The sequence below is a fragment of the Tasmannia lanceolata genome, unplaced genomic scaffold (genome assembly GCF_043159265.1).
Source record: "Tasmannia lanceolata isolate RefF3 unplaced genomic scaffold, GAP_Taslan_0.1 ptg000044l, whole genome shotgun sequence".
Lineage (NCBI taxonomy): Eukaryota > Viridiplantae > Streptophyta > Magnoliopsida > Canellales > Winteraceae > Tasmannia > Tasmannia lanceolata.
In genome coordinates this window covers 20,086,576-20,109,107 of record NW_027518721.1, presented here as the reverse complement: position 1 = coordinate 20,109,107, position 22,532 = coordinate 20,086,576, and the positions used below count along the sequence as shown (strand labels likewise).

Genomic DNA, 22,532 nt, shown 5'->3' with positions numbered 1-22,532 from the left:
TACTCTCTTATAGCTTATATCATTGAATTTTTGTATTAAATTTTAGAAATAAGAGAGTAAACTATCAGCATAGGAGCATAGGAACACTGCTAGTTCCTGGTCCGAGTAATATGATATAAGAGATTATAAATTTATGAAGCATTAACTAATAGAGCCCCAACAGCAAATGAAATGTATCAAAACCATAAATCTCAAAAAATTCTAGGTAGCTAAACTCCAACTCGCGCCAAGCATAAGTTTTCTTTCAAGAGAAAAAGATGCCCAACGTTATCAACATACCGAATAGCCTAATACAGAAACATTCGTTCTAGATAGTGTGTTTTTCAAATGACACAAGCAAATCCAATTCATCAAGCAACATTCTTGAAATAAAGTTTGGCAGAAGTAAATAAAAAGATGCATGGGTTGTGAACAATGAAGCTGGAAGAAGTTCTTCTACGAAAGATACAGCCATTGGTTTGTTACACTCATTATATATTTCAATATACGTATGTGATTGGCTTCTATTGTCTACTAGAAGTAGGTACCTTCAGGAGGCTGAACCAGCTTTCGGTTATGGGGTGCTGCCATTTCCTTTTTCAGCTGCGTCAATATGTGTTCCATTGTGTACTCCCTCTGCCAATTCGCCAGCATCCCAAACTTCTTTGATTCTACCTGTACAGTCCGGTCAGGGTTCAGTTCAACCGTCAATCACAAGTGATCAGAAAACTCCCAGTCATACTAAATGACCCAAGGGCTCCACAAAGTTGGGGAAAAAGAAGTTGGTCAACATCCAACATGTATTCCAGAACATGGGTCAATGCACAAGTTGGGGGAAAAAGAACACCTTAAACTACATATTTCCTTTTCTGATACTGTTTATAAACAGACATTTCTTCTTTTCTGAATCGCAACTGTCGTTCAAAATCATGGATATTTGGCCACTTCCAAGAACTAATGAAGGGTTTTCAGCTGCTGGGAATCAATTTTTTTGTTGCTCATACAATAATTTTCGCAATCCCAGACAAAACAACTGAAAATCTGAGTATCCTGCCAAAATGCTGTAGAAACTAAAACACTATGATTGGACTTGTATAGTGTTGCTTATTTTTTGCCGCCATAGGCATCAATGGGATTATCATCATAGCAATCGTTGCCATTGTTGATTATGTTTCCTCAGGCATCATTATCGCCACAATCATAAGTTAATACTATTAGTTATAGTTAAGTAGCACGCATATACCATCAGTTAGCAAAACAAAGAATTAGATGGTTACTATGTATCTATGCCTTAAAACTCATGTAGGTGTGCGGGATACATTCCCGCACCCGTTTTCGGGGACAGCTTGTCCCCCTCCTGTACCTCTTTCGATATTAATAAAAGTCAATTTTTAAAAAACGAAGAAGAATTAGATGGTTTACCAGTCCAGTCTCATGGTTTACGCATGTCATATTGATCCTTGAATGGAATCGAACACTTGGAGGCTTCTCTGGATAATCTTTGTCGCAGAACAGTTTCAACTGATAAATGCGACCTTCGTGCACAGACTGCAATAGAATAAGGAAGTCAGTGAGGCATTTGGAAAATATAATTTCCACAGTAATATTTTCAGTAAGTAACAGCACTCCCAATACTCAGAGTCGACGTTGAAAACAGCAAATGCCCGAGCAGGGTCGGATCTATGATAGATGGTAAATCAACAAGTGTCATCAATGATAACAAATAAGCTGATATTTGCTGATGTATTTTTTTGCTAGACAGGCTCCATTTGAAATGACTCGGCTCCCTGACAATCTGAACCTTGTCCACTGACATAAAATAATGACCCTTGTCCCAACGGGATTTCAGCTCCCTTCAGGATCTCATGATCTGATGGTTGCAATGAGGATTTCGTTTTATTATTATATAGGATGGAAACCCTCATTCACGAGCTTTCACATTGAAAAAGAAAATTGAAGTGAGCAGCTCTTTTGTCAAAAAGATTAAAAACCTGAAATTAGCATCATTAATCATAACCATAAAAAAAAACACCTAATCATAGTTGGCATAGTTTTCTACGTTTTTAAGTATAAGAGGTGATTGGTTCTGAGATTTATTGAGGAGCAAACGATGACTAAACCAACTATGGGATATATGGTTTGTGAGCTATATATATATATATATATATATATATATATATATATATATATATATATATATATATATATATATATAGAGAGAGAGAGAGAGAGAGAGAGAGAGATGGAAGTGTTCCTGCGCTTTAGTGGCTTATAAAGCCTCCCATTCATCACTTTTTGTGCACCCGCAAAGGTGGACCCTCTATACGAACCAATGAGAGGCTTTATAAGCCACTAGAGCGCAGGGAAGCTCCCTGCGCTGCAGTGCAGTAACACTTTTCTCATATATATATAGCGTCCGTTGCAAAAGGCATTTCGCAGCTGGTCTGTCGCATGTCAGACCAGCCACCTCATGAATGAAGAAAACAGCTTTTGTCTCCATTCACAAGGTGGGTGGTCTGACATGCGACATACCAGCCATGGAATGCCTTTTGCGATGGACGCTAGCAATTCCCTATATATATTTATATAGGGAAATGTTATCAGCACTCCCATATTTTGATGATCGCACTCCTCACTTTATTAAAAAGTACAGTGTGACCCGCACCATAAGATGATCCAAACCATCCATTAGATGGGCCACATACTAAATAGTTTGTGCCCCCAAAAATCATTTCCATAGGTTGATCTTAACCCTCCGATCTATAGACGGAGACGATTCGTTTAGCCAGTTGGAACATAGGTTCACTAACCTGAGGGAATTAGTTGATACGCTGAGGAGAATGAGAGTTGATATAGCTTGTCTTCAAGAGACTAAATGGGCAGGAGAAAAGGCTAGGGAAATAGAAAATACGGGTTTCAAGTTATGGTATACAGGAATTGAGAGGAATAGAAATGGGGTAGGGATCATATTAGTTAGATAAGAGCGTAAGAGATGAGGTTGTAGATGTTAAAAGGAAGGGTGATAGAATTATTTTAATTAAATTAGTATTAGGTGAAGAGACGATTAACGTTATTAGTGCATACGCCCCTCAAATAGGATTATATGATTCCGTCAAGAGGTAATTTTGGGAAGATCTGGATGAAGTAGTCCAAGGAATACCACAGAGAGAATTTATTTATAAGAGATTTAAATGGACAAGTGGGAAGAACTAGTGGAGGTTTTGAGAGGGTTCATGGAGGACTAGGTTTTGGCAATAGGAATGAGGCAGGAAAAGATATTTTGGGGTTTGCAGTGGCATATGATTTGATGTTAACAAATACTTTTTTTAAGAAAAGAGATTCACACTTGATAACCTTTAGCAGTGGCAAGTATAAATTGGCTAGAAAAGAAGCTAAGAAGGCAGTAAGTGAAGCTAGAGGCAAGGTATATGAGGATTTGTACCATAGATTAAGGACGAAAGACGGTAAAAAATGTCTACAAACTTGCTAAGATGAGAGAAAGGAAGAGCAGGGACTTGAATCATATAAATGCATCAAAGACGAGAATCAAGATTATTAGTAAAAGAAAACGAGGTTAAAGAGAGGTGGAGAAGTTACTTCGATAAGTTGTTTAATCGAGAAACAGTGAGGAAAGACTTGATAGCTAGGAACATAACCGAGAACATGACCTTGGATATGATAGAATGGAAGAAAATGATCCACGTAGAAGAACCCAACTAGAGCCAGGATTAGAGTCGGGTAGATTCCTTTCACAAATGTTTCTAAAGGATTAATTTAGCTGACCCCAACTAGTTTGGGAGTTTTGCAGGGAAACCCCAACATATTCCAAATCTGCTTAGCACTTTTCTCCAAATCTCTCTAGCTATTTGCAATGAATGAAGAGATGATCTACAGATTTCCCTGCCTCAAGATAGAGACGACAATGATCAATGATGAGAACCTTCCTTTAAGGAAGAAAGTCCACTGTCTGAATCCTACCCCGAAGCATCGCCCATCCAAATGTGTACACTCTAGGAGGAGCCTGGATTGTCCACAATCTAGCTACCTTGGATGATGCAGGGCTAGTCACAAGATGATGGCAGAATGACTTAACTGAATATTCACCGGAAGAGTTCCAAATCCAAACCCGTTTGTCTTCCCCATTCTGTTTGATTTAACCCTCGTGAAGAATTTCCAAGAGCCTAGCAATGGAATCAAGATCTCGATCAAATAAATTCCTTCTGAAGTGAGGTTTCCAAGATACGTTATAATTCATTCTTCCAAGCTTATCCTTAACGAAGCTATCCCTGAGCATTACAATGGTAAATAAATCCGAAAAAATCACTTTTAGGGGCTGTTCCGAGCACCACTTGTCTAGCCCGAACCGAATTCTATCCGCAGAATAGACCCTAAATCTAATACAAGCTATAAATAAATGCCTAAATTTCAAGATATCTCTCCATAAAGTTGGTAATTGGCATATGAAATTATCCTCTGATTCCCAATGACCCGGCGAAGCACCATATTTGCTTAATTACTCTGACCCAAAGATTATTATTCTCCTTCCCAACTCTCCACAACCATCTCCCCAGGAAACACTTATATCCCTTCAATAGAAATTGGAAAGTGATCACTGATAAAGTCTGCCATTTAACACTCTTCTCACCAACGACGGTGGCAGACTGTCAGGCCCTTCTTAGCTTTCAAAGAAATCGATCCTTCTTAGCTTTAAGATAAAACTTACCCCAAAAATTTAGCAATAACACTTCTGCTCTTTCTTTCTTTTTGCTGATACATAAAATACCGACTTCTATCCTGGAATAAAAAAAATATTGTCAACGGATTTCACAAACAAAACTAGTGCCTTTCAAAGGAAAACTGAAGTAACGATAACCAAAACCTCTGGATAGGATCACGGCTCACACTGTAAAAGAAAATTTTCCGGCCCCATTAAACCTCACAACCCACTTCTTCTTTTTTGGCAAAAAATATTGAACTGCTACGGTGGTTAACAAACCTTCTGAAGGCAGATTTTCTTCAGCATTTTGCAGTTTTGGCATATACTAGTATTACAAAGGTTCACGAAAACAAATGAAATCAAAATTAAACGACTGAGAAACAGACATAGAAAGACTACCGAAGAAAATATAATTACTCCACTATTATGTAGAATTTTACAACACAACTGAAAAGTTCTGGAATAAAAAAAAATTAACCCACTGAGAAACAGAAATAGAATGACTACCAAAGAAAATATAATGCTTTGTCATAAGACAAAGCATTTCAAACGATCTAACAAGATGTTAAAGAAACAAACACATACATTGTGAGGACCAATGATGGTACCCATCCAAGAACGCATTAAAATGTCATCTCCGTCATCCATTCCATAGCTAACCGTACCATCTCCAATACCCTTCTCTCCACGTTCAAGTTCCTCCAACAATCTGAAGTTCCGTGGGACTGCATGGAAAGATAAGGATGCACAAAATTCATATATATCAATCACACAACTAGAAAGCGGACTCTGCCCAATAATAGATCTTGACCTCTAGAATATTGAGCCTTTCATTCTAGAAGATACTTATGCATTATTAATGTAACATATACATATATAAAAGAAAAAAGATCTTGCAACACGTTAAGATGGTTGTCACAAAGGGCAAAGATCAGATATATAAGGTCATTTTTCTATGTGATTTCAGCACACTACGGAGAACTTCAATAACCAAATTTTTACACTAGCATGTACATGTGTCTTTGAAAATTAAACAAATGGTCCTTCAATTTCATTGTTGGAGTTGCCTGTCCAAAACAAAAATCCTTGTTGGTGTTGCAAAAAGAGGACTAAAGTAATGGGTTGTTGAGGTCGCCATGGCAGAGGGCTTGAAGGGAGATTGGCACTGCTTATCGTGTGCATACTGCAACTTCAAATGGCGAAGGCATTGTTGCTGGTGTAAGCAGTATCAGTTTAAGAATGATCGAAATACAAAAATGGAATTGGGGTCGGAAGAAATTGGGGGGAAGTCAGTCCGAAGATCGGGTGACTGGATTTGCTTATCTTATGACTACTTAAACTTTAGATGGAGGGAGAAATGTCGATGGTCCCTTTCCTTTTGGAAAAAAAGGGAAAAGATGACTCAAAGCTTGTTAAGACCCTCAACAATCTAGAATCCTTTAAGGAAGATGATCGATGGCCGAATTCTGGATCGATATACTCAAGGATTGAGGGAGGCACTCCACTCTTACCTATCTCGGGTAAGGACGTGGACATTAGGATGAAAGCTCTAAAAGCCTGCCTGATAGGAAGAAGGAAGGACAACTTTGGGATGCTTAATGACCTATGGTTATGGGCCAAAGAAGTCTGGGATATCCCCTCGCTCCCTTGTTCATGTAACCTATCTAAAATAGAAGTTTTATTCATGTTCAACTCAGAAGAGGAGGCTGCAGGAGCATTGGCTCTTGGATCAGATCTTTGTGGAAATCAGCTATCCTCCTTGATCCCTTGGAGTTGTAATCCCCAAGATATGGAAAGTCACTGGGTTAATTTTTATGGTATCCCACTACCCCCCTCCATATTTGGGCCACCTCAACGGTTGAAGCCCTGGGAAACTCATTTGGGCGAGTTCTGGCGGTGAAAATGGAAGGGAGACATAACTACTGTATGTGCTTCGTCTCGGCCAAAATTGTCATCCCGTGGTGGCAAGTTGTACCTCCTGTTATCTTAATTCGGGTCCGGGATCAAAACTTCTCAATTCGTACTGAAATCCAGAACCCCAATGCCTCGGGCCTTGATTCGGGCTGTTGCTTGCGTTCTTCACTCTCCTCAGAAAAGGATTCTTTAATCCCGGAAGGGCAATTCCCGACAGCGGGGCCGGATTTTGAGAATCAAGAACAGACATCTGTTGAATCATCGGCAATTGCCCCTTTGGACTTGAATTTGAATTCAAAATTCACAATTGGAGGTGATCTAGCAGGTCCAGTTCGTTCCGACTTGGGCCGCACTCTAATGGGACCCTATCAGCTAGCTAGGCCTTCCGGGAAGGCTTCTTTGGCTAGTCGATTGAGCCGGAAGGACAGGTTGGTGCTTCTGAGGAAAGCGCTAAAAGCTGCTAATAGGCCCAGTACTCGAAACCTGACCTCTAAACTGACACAGAAGCTAAACACCAAAGAGGTGCCTGGCCATCACAAAATCCTCTCTGAAGGTAAGTAAGAAGGAATTCATTGTGGCCTCCCTGGTCAGCCTTGGACAAATTCCCCAATCCTCTAGGGTGAATTCGGCCCTCGGATGAAGGAATCCCCGGTTCCCTTGGAACTGGATAGGGAGTCTGTGCTTAGGGTTGGGTTAGGAAATTTTCACTTTCCTTAGTAGTTTTGTTTTGATAATTAATGACACAATGAATAGGGGGATTTGAAAAATGAGGTAGTATCATTAAAATCTCTGACTTACGCAGCTGCTCTGAAATTTTTTGGGAAGTCAAAAAGCCCTTCTACGTTGGGATGGAAAGTCAGAAGTAATAAGAAATTGTAATTACGAAAATGTATGGGTTGGGACACATGAGTACTGGTTAGTGGTACCCTGATGGCGGTGAGATAAGTTGTTTGTATGAACTGAAGGGATTTCTTTGGGTGTCCAAGATACCTCTCACCTCTAAGTAAGTACAATGGAAGATCAAGATCCCATGCAAGTAAGTACAACGGAAGATCAAGATCCCATGCAACAGGAATCCCATTCTTGCCCAGGGGGTGTAAAAGGAAACTGATCATGGAAATCATGACGCTGGAAAAGATTCTTCATGGAATAAGAAGGATGGTTTATGACGAAGAGAGAGCTTCTATCAATGACCCTACTCCTCAGGAGATTTCTGGAAAACAACTAGAAAATCAGTGGAAATCTTTTAAACAGGAAGCTAGGGTTTGTCCTCTTACGTTTTTCAATCTCTGTGGGGCTGTCGATGTGAAAGATACCCATTCACCCCTGCACAAGCATCCCTTTTTTAACTTAACCTTGACCGAGGAAAGGCGTAGGCGGAAGAGGCTATCGGAAATTTCGAGGGAGATTAGTATTTCTTATCTGGAGGAAGTAATTGAAATCCGAAAAAGCCCTGGCTTCTTGGAAAGGAATCCGATCGCTGCTTCCATGGGTTTGCCGATCAACCATCTTCAAAGCCTACTGGACGAGCTTGGAAAATGTTCCTTCTAGTCGAGCCTTGCGGAGTGGTGATGGTAATGAGTTTCGGAGAAATCATGGCTTCATAGGATCTGATGAAGGGAAGGGATTGTAAGGTTTCTGTTTCTGTTGTTTCTTAACTCGGACCTAGGATCTCCCAGGTCATCAGGAATGGTCTTTTGTAAGCAGGACGAGACTACTGGTCCCTAATGCTAATTTACCATTAATGGAATTTGGCGCTTTTCAAACGACAAAAAAAAGGACTATAGTAAGCAGAGATCTGGCTGGTGTTTGACAGTTTTCTAGCTGCAAAAGCTTGACACCGTATGTCAAACAGGATGTCCCACCGATTAATTAATAGGTTATGCAACTTGGATAAGGATTGAAGCATTTACCAAAGTAAGTTCCAATACATCATCGCTATTAATAGATTATGCAATTTAAATAAGCATTAAAATCATTTAGCAACACAAGTTCCAATCCACAGTTACTTATTTTTCCAAGTTCAGAACACACACAAAAAAATACATATATGTGAAGCAGCCTCACATAATATATTCTTCATTATTAATAAAAGAAAAAATATCAGCTCCAGCATGTTTCAAGATCTCCACAAGAAGCCCCAAGCGCAAAGACGAAAACAATAATCATATCAACCATACATCAGGTCAAACTTAGTCAAGAAAACACTTCAAAACATTAAGGAGTACAAAAATTTAATTATTTAATGCTGTGAATATGAGCACCACGCATGTATATGTGTATGAGTGGATACATAATACTTGTACATGTACATGTGCGTCTGTGAGTGCACACATGCATGAATGGATGCATCCATGCAAGAAAGGGATGAGTGTCTTTGCATGCTACACGATGCTATACGTCATCTCCATGTATTCCATATGCGCTTCTGTGCAGAAAATGCCAGCATGCAGAGTTGAAATGATATATAAGCGCATAGCATATTAGTGGGGAATTTCCTCTACCAATATCAATATTTCCACCATCAGCAGAAGTAATATGGTCTTGAGAGGATCGACTGCACTGTTTCTAGCCACCTAAATTATGACCAAATTCCCCTTGTAGAAGTGAAATAGAAAGTTGGAGAGGTGGAAATAGCAATCCCAAATGTATTTTATACGTACCGGATTCTCTACACTATAGCATGTGCAATAAAATAAATATAGTAAGATTTATGATGACAATGTGGAATCCATCAAAATGCTTTCATTGTTTTAAACTGTCCTGGTCTTTCTTTAAAGTTTCAAGATTCCTTATGTTTTAATGTTTTCAAGAAATAGTATGTCACAACATTCCATACTTCTACTTTTTCTATTTTCTTATAAATATCGAAGTATTGTTTGTGTATGGTTTCCACGCCTATATATCCTATTTCTGTAAATTTACATCAAATAACTCATATCTGAGATCAATCAGGTAAACCAAATTTCTATATGTAGCTAAGACTGTGAACATATGGTCAGCAGTTTTTAAGTCCCTTATGGTATAGGAGAGGGAACCAGTCTTTTTCCACTAATATCACTTGATTTCTTTAGGTCATCTCAACTCAACTCAACTAATTCTTTGTCCCAAACTAGTAGGGTTGGTTAATGAATCGTTTAGAACATTTTCATCAAGAAGGTGAAAGAATCTACCCGGCTCAAATTGACTAAGTCTAATCCTGACACTAGATGGGTTCGTTTACATGGCTTGATTTCTTTCTTTAAGTAGTAAGTGATTAAAATACGGCCCACATGTTTTTTACGAATTTTTAAGTTACAAGGGCACTCAAACTCATTTGTCTTGTTAATTTACTTAAGTTTTGAGTGACCATAAGGTCCCACATGACAAGATGATGGGAATCCGTGATTCACTGATTACTTTCTCAGCCAGAGTCATCTAGCTGCACGTAGTATCCAAGAGAGGAGAGAGAAACCTAGAGTAATAAAATGGAGGGGTTGATCACAAACAAGATAAAGAGAGAAAAGAATAGCGAATCAAGATCTAAGAAAGAAATCAAGATAAAAAAGAGGGGGGGGGGGGGAATAGGGGTAGGAAGGGAAACGGTTTACAAACCCAACCGGAGAGGGTTAAGAAGGAAAAAATGAGCAGAAAAGAGAAATAAGACAACAAAGAAATTGGAGTAAGAGAAAAGGATGTAAGGGAGAAAGATGGTGAGATGGATAGTGGAAGGTGAGTGGAGAAGGGAGAAAGTGGGAAAGGTGTAATGATGAGGGAAGGAGAAGAGAAAGGAGAGAGATCGAATGGAGAGGAGAGATGAAAGAGGAAGAAAAAGTCAATGGGGTGAAAAGGGGGAGGTGGAGAAGGAATGTCGATGAAAAAGATGATGTTCTATTGAGAGATAGAGAGAGAGGAGAGGGAAGAGAGACAAAGAGAGCTAGGGGAGAGAAGGATGTCCACGGGAGTGTTCCCTTTCACCTTTTCCCACGATTAGCCCTTTTTAGGTGGGTGTCAAGGGTACATATGTTAAGTGTTCGAGTTACATACGTATTGGGAAGAATTCAATTCCGTTGAGTAGAAGTCTATAATATGGTGAAACATATCCCCAAGAAGTCATCGTAGCTACACCCCATTCATCCAAGAACAATCAATCAGACAACGCCCTCACCAATGAACGAGGTATCTCCAGTGAAATCCTTGATGCATCTTCGTCATCCGAACGCCAATATCCCAAGCTCCAAATGGTAACAAAGTGATGATAGTAATCTATGTCAAATCTCCAAGACGATGATAGTGAACAGCTCCAATCACGAATCTATCATATCAAGAAATTGTTGTCACTAGACCCCAATATTGTAGAAGTAATCTCTCTAAAACTAAGCAACAGTCACCTTGTACCTCTCGTTACTCAATCGCAGTCGCTCTAAAGCCTTTTGTTGTAACTCTTTGATGTGCTGAATGAAGTCCTCAATCTCAAAACTGTCTCCGAAGGTATGATAAAGGGGTACGATCTAAAAGGTGGGGAATAGGATGGCCACAAGTGGTATCAAGGGAGCAGGTAAGGGAATTACATATTTAAACTATGGATGGGATAGAGTTAAGTCTTACTGATGAGGTCCTTCACCATCTAAGCGTCTCAATAAATTTCCTATGCTGTGATTGACCATTTTTGTCGATCCATCCATCTGGAAGTGGTATGTGCCAAGCTAAAATATAACTCCTATTGCTCCATAAAATTCTCCAGAAATGTGGCTCATTAAAATTCTCCATAAAATTCTTCACCAGCTTGTACCTCTCGTTACTCAATCGCAGTCGCTCTAAAGCCTTTTGTTGTAACTCTTTGATGTGCTGAATGAAGTCCTCAATCTCAAAACTGTCTCCGAAGGTATGATAAAGGGGTACGATCTAAAAGGTGGGGAATAGGATGGCCACAAGTGGTATCAAGGGAGCAGGTAATGGAATTACATTATTTAAACTATGGATGGGATAGAGTTAAGTCTCACTTATGAGGTCCTTCACCATCTAAGCGTCTCAATAAATTTCCTATGCTGTGATTGACCATTTTTGTCTATCCATCCATCTGGAAGTGGTATGTGCCAAGCTAAAATATAACTCCTATTGCTCCATAAAATTCTCCAAAAATGTGGCTCATTGAAGAACCTAGCTACACAAATCGACATGCAATAAGCCGTATCGTAACAATAGCAATGATGCACTCAAATCTCCGAGATGTCCTGACTGGACTATAGCAGAATGCATGACAATGTTGAGATTTAGATGTTTAATACGCCGACTTAACCTGCATTGCATCACACAAACTGTCCCTGCATGAACCCCCATCAAGTACGGTTTCACTGTGCTGACTCTCAAGAGATTGCTCATTCATTCCCTTATGTGAAGCACTTTCATAATAGGGATCATTTCCTCCTTTAAGGCCGGTTCATTTACTGGTTTTGCTAGGCTAGTTCGAGGCTAGAATGTCCTGATCTGTGACTCGATTCATCATATTTAAAATATTTAGAGGTATTTTGTGATTTGGATCTTAGAAGTCCATTACTCAATGCTCATCTCCCCTATTGGTGGTTTGGTGGTCTTGTGGTCATATTTAAAAAAAAAAAGAGAGTGGGCTTCAAATGACTAGCCACGGGATCTCTAATAGATAACTAGCGTGGTATTTGTAAATGTCCTTTTGCCTTGTCTTGCCTGCACAGGTGGATGGGCTAGGCATGTATTCCTAGAGGTCTCATGGCATTCCATGAAGCCTTAAGCCAAATATGTTTGTTAATGTGATTCAAGATAACTTTAATCTCAGCTAATATGTCTGGTTTCTAATCCAATGTACCCAAAGTGATTCTTTGCCATGCCCCTTCGTTGTTGGACTTGACCTTCCCCGTGATGTCGTGGAGTATTGGCCCTATTACCCATGGTTAAAAGTGGATAATTTGCCATGCAGGAGAACCCTATGGACTCTAGAGGCAACCGAGACCCCTAAACAAAAATTATGATGACACTAGACTATGGAAATGTGAGACTTCTAAATAGAAAGTAAGAGGACACTAAACTATGGAAAATTAGGGCTGGCAATTAAACCTGTGAAAGTGGGGATCCGCCTCGCCCGCCCCGCACAGGGCGGGGATTCCCCGATTTAAGCGGGGACAGGGATTAAAAAAATTCCCCGAAGCGGGACGGGGAGGGGATGGTGATGGTCCCTGCTCTGCAATCTCCATATATAAAATTACATTAATTATCCCTATATAACTTTAATATTACGAAAATACTTTCATAGAGTGATATATTTTAGTTTGGAACTTTGGATTCTTATTTAGTAATTGTTTGATTAGATTAAAATAGTAGAAATTGTTATTATAGTAGGGTGGGAGTGGGGTGGGGTATTTTTCCCGTAGTATGCGGGGCGGGGATGGGGATTAAAATCCCTCTGGGGCAGGGACGGGGATTCCCCGTCATCCCCGAAGCGGGGACTGTGCGGGGATGGGGAATTTCCCTTGAGGCGGGGACGGGGAATGCAACATTCGGCCCCGCGCCACCCCGTTGCCACCCCTATGGAAAATGATACCTAACTGATCTAGGAGTGAGCCTATGACCTAGGACAATATTAGAGCAAGATTCCTAATTTCCTACCTAAAGTCGTCCTACTAACAAGAATGACTAAAGTAGACACTAAGCGTAATACGATCGAACGCATAGATGGCGTAGGTTATGGAACTCACAAAGAATCGGAGTTGTATACTGCAAACCTAGTGTTCGCATATCAATTTCTGAAAAACTTAGGAGCAAAAGAAATGGTTTCTAATTCAGCTTAATAGCACCTTAAATTCCCAAATGGCACATAATAATCAAAGCAAGTAGACTTTTCATAAAAAACCAAGGCTTTTAAAATTAATTCGTCAAACGAATTCTACTCATCCAAGTAAAAATTCGAACAATAAGTTCTAATCAAAATAAATTCAACTGAGCAATGGAATCATATCTCATAACAATCTATCAAACAAATCGGATCTACTAACTAATGTCCAACTCCAACCCAAAAAGAGTCTAACAAGATATAAAGTTAATGGGGTTGATAGGATTAGGGTATGAAGTAGGCAATATAAGACGGGAAAAAAGGTTTGAGGGAAAAATTCAAGGAAGATATAAGCAGGCTAACAAGAAAAGAAATAATGTATCTATACCTGAGATCGCATAGTGGGCCTCGGAAGTGATCCCGCTCTAGCTGGTATCCAAGAGGGAAGAGAGAGAGCTAGACTGAAAGAAAGGAGGGGTAATTCACGACCAAGATAAAGAAGAAAAAAAAGAATAGATAATCAAGATCAGGAAAGGAATTAAGATCAAGAAAGTAATCAAGATCTAGAAAGGGAAAGGACGGGGGTAAAAAGGGGAACAATTTATAAACCCAATCAAGAAGGTTGAAGAAGGGAGAAAAGATGGGGAGGAGAAAAATGAGATTATAAAGAACAAAAGAGAAGAAAGAGTGGAGTAGGCGAAAATGTTGTAAGGGAGAAAGATGGTGAGATGGATGGTGGAAGATGAGGGGAGAAAAGAGAACAGGAGAAAGTGGGAAAGGTGTATTAAGGAGGGAAGGAGAAGAGGGAAAAAGGGAGATATCGAATGGAGGTGAGAGGGGAGAAAGGTAAGATCTAATGGAAAAAAGAGAGGAGAAAGGGAGAGAAATCTATGGGCTGAAAAGGGCACACGTGGAGGAATGCCAATGCAGAGAGAGAGAGAGAGAGAGAGAGAAAGAGAAGGTCATCCAAGGGAGAGTTCTCTTTCATATTTTTCCAAGGTTTGCCATATTTCGGTGGGTGTTAGAGGCATTTATATGTAGGGATTGACTTATTTAGGTGGTGGGACCCTATATGTGACCAATATGTTAAAGAAAAAGGCCTTAAACGGGCTTCAAGTGGTTTATTAGGGGGTTAGCCAAAGGGAGATAAGAAATAAGTAGGTCATGGCTAAAAAAGGCTAAAAAAGATAAGTTTTAAAAGGATAAGTGGGTCACAAAAAAGGAGGTGAGGTAGGGCATAGGTTGATGTGGACATCTCCCACATCTAGGCTAAATAAAATGCTAAAAAAATCAAATAAATATACTACCTAATAGAGAAATAACAAATGTCTAATAATCTCATAAAGAAAACAAAATCTAATCGCTAAGATGATGGTTGGACCACATCATAAGGTGAATGTCACTTACATGAATGATATGGCCCACATTACAACATTAAGAGTCCTCGTATTTGTGGGACTTGAAGTGGGTTAGTTTCCATGATGAGTTAAGAGCCCTAGTGGGTTTGAAGAGTCATAATTTAAGTGTAGTAGGAAGTCTCATGTAATGAAGGTTTCAAGTCATTAGGAGTTTGAGTTGAATTAGGAGTTTTATTTCAAAAAGAAAAGCAACTTATTTGTAGTAAGATTAGATAGAGGTCACGTAAAGGGAGAATATGAGTCCTAGTAGTAGGGTGAGTATTCTAATTAAAGGGGTTTGAGTTAGCCAATGCCATGTGCAAAAAACAATAGAAAGAAAAGAGTTTTAGAAACTTGAAGAAGAATCAGAACCAATAAAAAGATAGAATAAAGAAAGGAACTAAAATATGAACGAAAGAATTAGGGTTTTAAAAGAGTCAAAGAAAACAAAGAGAAGAAAGATTAGAGAAGAGAAAATCACATAAAATAAGAAAGAAAAGGAAGAAAGACATCATAAAAAAATAATAATAATAATAAAAAGAAGGACATGGTGGGGAAAGAGATGCAAGAATCGGAGTTTTGAAAGAGTCAAGGAAAACAAAGAGAATAAAGAAGAGAGAAGATAAAATCACAGAAAAGTAAGAAAGCAAAGGAAGACAGAAATCATAAGGAAAAATAACAATTAGAAAAGAAGGGTACCATTCAAAAATAAATAAAAATAAAGAAAAGAAGGGTAAGGTGGTGAAAGCATGGTATTAAATTTCCCCGAAACGACCGAAATGTTTCGATTTCCATCCCCACCGAAACAAAATCTACACGATTTCCATTTACGCCATCATTTCCCCCAAATTCGATCGAAATTCCCAAAATTCGATCGAAATTCTTGAAATTTGACCGAAAAGGTAGGAACAAAAAAAAAATGGAAAGATGTTATTATTTGTATTTTATTTTAATTCGTTAATGTAGAAAATGATATTTGGTAGGTAAAATCATTGAACTGCACAGCAAACTAACCGCATCTTATGCATGGGATGTCATATTGGCATGGGACCAAGAATAACTCATAACTCTTTGTGGGATTGGCATAGAGTTGGGGTCCATACTGAGGAGACTAGGCATTGTACTTTGTTATACTTTATTATATTGTACTTCTTTATTGACTTTATTGTTCTAAACTTGCGCGACAACCATAGTTGTAAATTCTGTTTCGGTGGCCATTCCGTTTTCGCCACCGAAATGAAATTTTGGTGGGATTTCAGTCATTCCGGTCGAAACTTTTCGGTCACACAAAAAATATTAAAATATATGAGAAAAATCTCAAAAAATAAAAAATCAATAGAAAAGGATAATAAACTAATAAATAGTCCATAATGTGTCCCAAAAGGCATATTCATTAAAAATACCCTTCCAACGGCCATAAAATGAGGGTAAAAGGGTCAAAAAGCAATCCCAACAGCTATAATGGCATTGCCGTACTTTTTTCGAAAAATATATGCATTTTCAGTCAATTCTGGGCGAAACAGGGCATTCTGCCTGTTTCGTCCGGAATTCCGACCGGAATTCCTGCCATAACGGAAAATATGCCCAAACCGTTCCGGATTCCGAGCCGGAACCGGAAGTCCGGTCCATTCTGGCAGGAACGGAACGGAATTGATAACTATGGCGACAATGCATGTCACTAGGTGTTCGACGTGATAAAGCCATTATGGATGGTTTTGTTGTTTATGTGATGGTTTCTATGTATTTATACTTATTCTTGCATTTCCTACAAAGTGGGGTGGGGATACCCTACGGTACCCAAAAAAAAAAATACTTATTCTTGCATTTCCGAAAGTTTCATCTTAAAATTTTATCATTTACTTATGTTTTTTAAAAGATTAGAAAATTTCATCATTTGCATACGTTTCCATATGTTTCCGTGATTTTACATGATTTCCATCGAAATTTCCACTGAAACCGAAGTGTTTCTGTATTGTTTTTATTTCCGTGCCGACCGAAACCGAGACCGAACCAGAAATTTAAAACCTTGTGAAACAGGGACAAGAATTTGTACCTTTGTGGGAGGGTGGAAGGAAATTTGTTTCAGTATCGAGCATAGATCACCTATTGTTCAGCAGTGGCATGTTCCCCCTCAAGGGATGTTGAAACTTAACTTTGATGGATCTAGTATGGGGAATCTACGACTGGCGGGTACAGGTGGTGTTCTTAGGGATTCCAAAGGCGAAATAATTTGGGCCTTTTCTGGGCCTATTGGGGTATCAGATGCGAGTGAAGCAAAAGTCAGAGCGGCTCATCAAGGGATTATTTGGACAGTGTAATCGTAGAAGGAGATTCTCTCAATATTATTAGATGCCTTAGAGGTTCTTCGATCCATCCATGGAGAGTCGCTCAATATTTTGATGAGATCCGAGATAGATTGGATGGTCTTTCTTTATCTTTTAGCCATGTAAGAAGATCAGCAAATGGGATTGCAGATAGATTAGCCAGGGAAGGAATAGACAAACAGAGTTTAGAGCTCTTTGATTTTTTCCTGCATCTGATACCCCAATAGATTAGCCAGGGAAGGAATAGACAGTTGTGAGGCCAGCCATGCTGTACGGCTCAGAATGTTGGGCCACCAAGAAGCAGCATGTACATAAGATGAGTGTAGCGGAGATGCGAATGCTTAGATGGATGTGCGGCCACACAAGGTTAGATAGAATTAAAAACGAAGACATCCGTAAAAAGGTGGGGGTGGCACCAATTGAAGAGAAGATGAGAGAGCACCGCTTTAGATGGTTTGGACATATCCAACGTAGGCCTTTGGATGCTCCAGTGAGAAGAGGTAGACCAAAAATGACTTGGGTAGAAACACTGAGGAAAGACTTGATAGCTAGGAACATAACAGAGAACATGACCTTGGATAGGATAGAATGGAAGAAAATGATCCACGTAGAAGAACCCAACTAGAGCCAGGATTAGAGCCCGGTAGATTCCTTTCACCTTCTTCATGAAATTTTTCTAAAGGATTCATTTAGCCGACCTCAACTAGTTTGGGACAAAGGCTTTGTTGAGTTGAGTTGAGAAGGATAAGGTGGGGAAAGAGATGAAAAAATTTGTACCTTAGTGGAAGAATTCTAAGCGAAAACAATTACAGATATAGGAGAAGGGAGAAAAGTACCCAAATAATCCACCTTAGGGTTCTAGTAATCCATCTAGATATCAAGGAATCCACCTAGAAAATCATGTCATGAATCCAAATGGCAAAGGAGGGCTGAAAGCTCTATTATCTATTTCTCAAATTCATAATCATAATATTTACAAGCCAAAAACCTATTTAAATATAGCAAAGTACCAAACTAAAAAAGAATCATACAAGAACTAAGGGCCCATTTGGATGCCCATAAGAATTTGATTTGGATCTCTCACATTTGCAGCCCTTTTTGCAGTGTGGATCCAGATCAAATCCTTCAATTTCAGCGACTGACAGTGAAAAAAAATCAAATTTCCAAATATGCTGTGGAAATAAGTAATTGGAAATCCACAGATCTGGCAGTTTCCTTTACCCTCTTTGCTACTCAACCTCTCCCCTCCACTAGAAAGTACCACCTTCCCTCTCTGTCTCCCTCAACATGAGCTGGCAGATCTATTCATTTTGTATTCAAAACTCAATTCAAAATCCAAATACCAAATATGAGGTATCCAAACGGGCCCTAAAGCTTTAATTCTAATAGAACACAAGAGTCACTTAAAATAACCTTAAACTTAAGTGGCTTAAGTGATTTAGATGGGAAAAGATTATACTACCCTTAATTGACCTAAAGGCACTTAAAATCCTCAATTGAGACCCTATGACTAAAAAAATACATTTTAACAGCCATGATAGACCCCTCTAGCTTATCTAACTTACTCTTGACTCTAATAAAGGATGATCCCCCACCATACCACTCACACAACTACAAGGTTCGTCTAAAATAACAACCAAGGCACATTTATAGAGAGACAGCTTGAGAGAATAGCAATGATTCTATTCTAATTTCACAATGAATCAAAGAAAAAAAGGTGGTACCCAACTCTTGATGAGACTGAAGCCTCTACTACAATATAACATAAAATGAAAAATGAATCAGAAGCCAAAACATGACAATTGATGAAGATATCCATGCTTCAAAATTTTCCAATCAAATGCGAACTCCCGCTCCGATTCCCAAAAACATATTAGATGTAAAAAGATGGAAACACCCTCGGAGAAAATATACAATCTTCCCATACAGCAGATATGAATCCCTCTACAAGAAACCCCATAAAGATAAGAAAACCAGAAGAGAATAAAATCGATACGCGAAATCTGAAAATGCGGATGCAAATGAAACCCCGACAAAATTGAATTACATATTCATTGTCAAAAACCCATTAGATTTCTCTTTCGTTTACCAGTATCAGATTGAACCCAAAAGTACTAGTCAACCAAATCCCAAAAAAATACAAGAATGTCTGACCCAAACAACTTGGGTACTTGCCATCAACAGTTTATAAAGATCCATTTAAAATTGAATACCCAACCCAACTGCACAACCTATTCATTCGTCATCAATATTCCAATAAGAAGAAATAAAACAGAAAATCCAGGCCCATGAAGCCATATTCCACAAATTCAACAAAAACCCATGAAAGCCAACATTCATCTTAGCAAACACATTAAATTTCTCTTCCAGAAGAGCAGAGATTAAAGAAACAACACAGACCCAATAACCAAGATTATGAAAGAATAAAAGCAGAGAGAGAGAGAGAGAGAGTCATACCCACAACACTGGATCCTCCTGAGCCAATCGTCATTGATGTCAGAGGCTTTTTCAAGATGATCTGATGGAAAGGTTTTTATAGAAATAAGGGAGGAGAATCCGATGAGAGGGAGAGGTCAAGCTAAAAAATGACAGAAATGACAGGGAATAAAGAAGAAAGGGAATGAGAGGAAGAGAGAAGGGGGTTTGAGTGTTAGAAGGAATAAAGGTACATTACTCTCTTTTACCTCTTCATGGGTATCAATGGGTTGGGCCTGACCCCATACTTTACCGTAGGGGTTCATATTGAACATATACTAAGCCCAATTAATAATTAATTAAAGGCCCAACTCTTTATCAGTTGATCAATTTGTTGCTGATTATTCGCGATTGTTATTATTACAGGAGAAATTGCACTAAAATGGATCACCCAATCAATAGCATCAAATATGGCCTAAGTTCATGGCATGTGAATCATCAAACATTTCCACTAGTTTCCTCTGTTTTTGTTTCCTGATATTTAGCCACTTCGCCTTCATCTCCATCTAGAGACATCAATTTATTATGAAAACAAATTCATGGTGGCCAAACGTGTTCTGAATAGAATAATACAGAGAAGATAAGCATGACTCTGCGCAAGGATGGCACTAATCTATAACCGATCGTAGGCTCTGTTTCTTTAGATTTTAAATAAGCCTAAAATAAATTTTACGGTAATTTTTTAGTTAAAAGTTGGTGGTAATTTTTAAGTTAAAAGTTGGTGACAGTTTTTAACAAAATTTTGGTGTAAATTTTGTTTTAGGCTCATTTTACGTGAAAATAAATGGAGCCTTGAGTCACGTTTGGCTAACATGAATTTTTTTTTCCTTCAAATAATGGCTCACCCAATGGTGAGGGACGGTGGGATAGGGATAGATATGACTCATATGAGAGAAATTGTGTAAGAGGAGGGAAAGAAAAGCCGAAACAAATAGGAAATTAAAAAAAAAATTGCTTAAATTACAAACAAATTTTTGTTTTAAATGCGAGGGTTACTAAGTATTCCTCCACTCTCTCATTTTTTAAATTTAAAATACTTTTGCAAATGGTGAGGCCATGCGCAACTAGGGTTGTAGGGCACTTTTTGGTGCACTTCACACTTCACACTTGATCGGGTGTGATAGAGACCGTAGGATCGCGTGAAAATGGTCGGTGCACGATCAGGTTTGATCTAGACCACAATCTCTCGACCAATTGTGTACCAATGATCGAATCCCGATTAGGGCGATCGTGATCGTATAAATGCGATCTGTCGTGATCTAATGGTTAGATTAGCAGCCAACATTGATTAGGTGCTAGGAAAATGGTGCATTTTAACTTGAAAAGGCACTAGAAGATCTATAAATAGACCAGAAACACATCATTTGTGAGAGAATCTGAGATTTTATTGTAGAGACTTACCTCGAGTGATTCCAAAAGCCTTCTACACTCTCTTCAAGACCTTCTAAGCATTCTTTTCTTTCTTTTGGCTGTTTTCTCTCTGATTCTTTGTTTTTTTTACAGAAACGTAAACTATTATCTTGCATACTTGCAAAATCTGACGTGTTTCTTGTCTGTTTCGGTTTGTGCATAACATCAACAGACATCAGTAGATTAGGTGTATGAAGCTTCACTGTATCTTGGAGACAAATTTGTGAATACCCGGTGCACATCAATTGTGCATTTAAGGGGGCGCGAATATTGTCTTAAGGAAATCAACTTAGTAACGTGCCTTGAACGCAATCTCTTCATTTCTCACCATCCATATCTCCCCCCTACTATACTTCCATCAACACAAAATGTCTCTTCCTGATCAAGGGATCGTCTTTTGAAGCTTCGAAGAGTCTCACGGTGGCCCATCATATGAACGTCCCCAATTGCCACAAAGGTCCATTACATGAGGGGTCAGAGACAGCAAACAGTAAAAAGGTGTGATGTTCAGTAGCACCGAGGCAGTAGTGAAAATGCTTGTTTTAACTTTTCATCTAGGAGTATTCTTTTTCCCATTCTCAATGTTTTGATGCAAACTTATCAGCATCCACATAAGCTAATTTTTCAACCGATATTGTCTTATTTATCTGAGGTAGCTGCATAGGCTTACCAGTTTCTATAGGCCCGTACTGCCCAACAAGAGAGCGGACAACTAATGCGTTCCACTTATTGAACAGGGTCTATGGTCGGTCTGTGACCCCTGGATGCCGAAGGCCTCTTTGGGGTGATCTTGTAGTTCCTACGGGGTGGAGACGATGGGGTCGGTCCATGGATTTTCGTTCCTTTTGCCACATTTCGCTCAAAGGGTTGAAGGGAGATAGTGCATCAAGCTGTTCGCAAGGGCCAACTTGATCCTCTTCCCCAGGGATCCCAGATGACGGAACCCTAGGAGAGCTGCCGACTCCAACTATCGCCCATGTACGATCCATACTAGATCTGACCAACTGCCCATCTTACCTCCTCTATGTTCTGTCTGTTCCACCCTTCCAAGGAACAGGACGAAATTACATAATTACGTATAGATAGATATATAAAATATAAACAAATCAAGTACTATTACTATTTCGGTCGGATCCGAAACCGAAATGAATGAAGAAATAGATTTTAGAGATAAGGAATAAATCATGCATAAATCCAAGCGACCCTTCAGCAGCACATAGGCTTCACTTTTCAACATAATTCGTCTTATTTATCTGAGGTGGATGCTCAGTTGGCCCCCAAAATGCCTTCTGGGATGGTGGTCCCTACAAATAAAGAGGGGTGTGAGTTTCAGACAAAGGGTTGAAAATATCAATTGTCTTTTATGTCCGGTAAACTTTTTGCCAGCTCTTTAATTGCAATATCCTCGTTACTTTCTTTTCCTCTATTAGGGCGTGACAACATTAACTGTGGGCCACTTGGATTTAATATTTTAAAATCTTGGATTTCCTCAAAATCCTGAATGGGAGACAAAAGAAGGAGAGCGCTCAGTCCTT

At 39.1% G+C, this 22,532-nt stretch overlaps 1 protein-coding gene across 1 annotated transcript; it reads right to left on the bottom strand.

Annotated features, from left to right (window-relative positions):
* Positions 1-221: 221 nt before the first annotated feature.
* On the bottom strand, positions 222-19,781 carry LOC143863864 (ubiquitin-conjugating enzyme E2 variant 1C-like). Its single transcript, XM_077374646.1, has 4 exons — positions 19,570-19,781; positions 5,282-5,421; positions 1,402-1,527; positions 222-654 (listed from the first exon to the last, which is right to left on the bottom strand). The coding sequence occupies exons 1-4, from the start codon at positions 19,601-19,603 to the stop codon at positions 514-516; spliced, it is 441 nt and encodes a 146-aa protein (XP_077230761.1). The 5' UTR covers positions 19,604-19,781; the 3' UTR covers positions 222-513.
* Between the last annotated feature and the right edge of the window lie 2,751 nt (positions 19,782-22,532).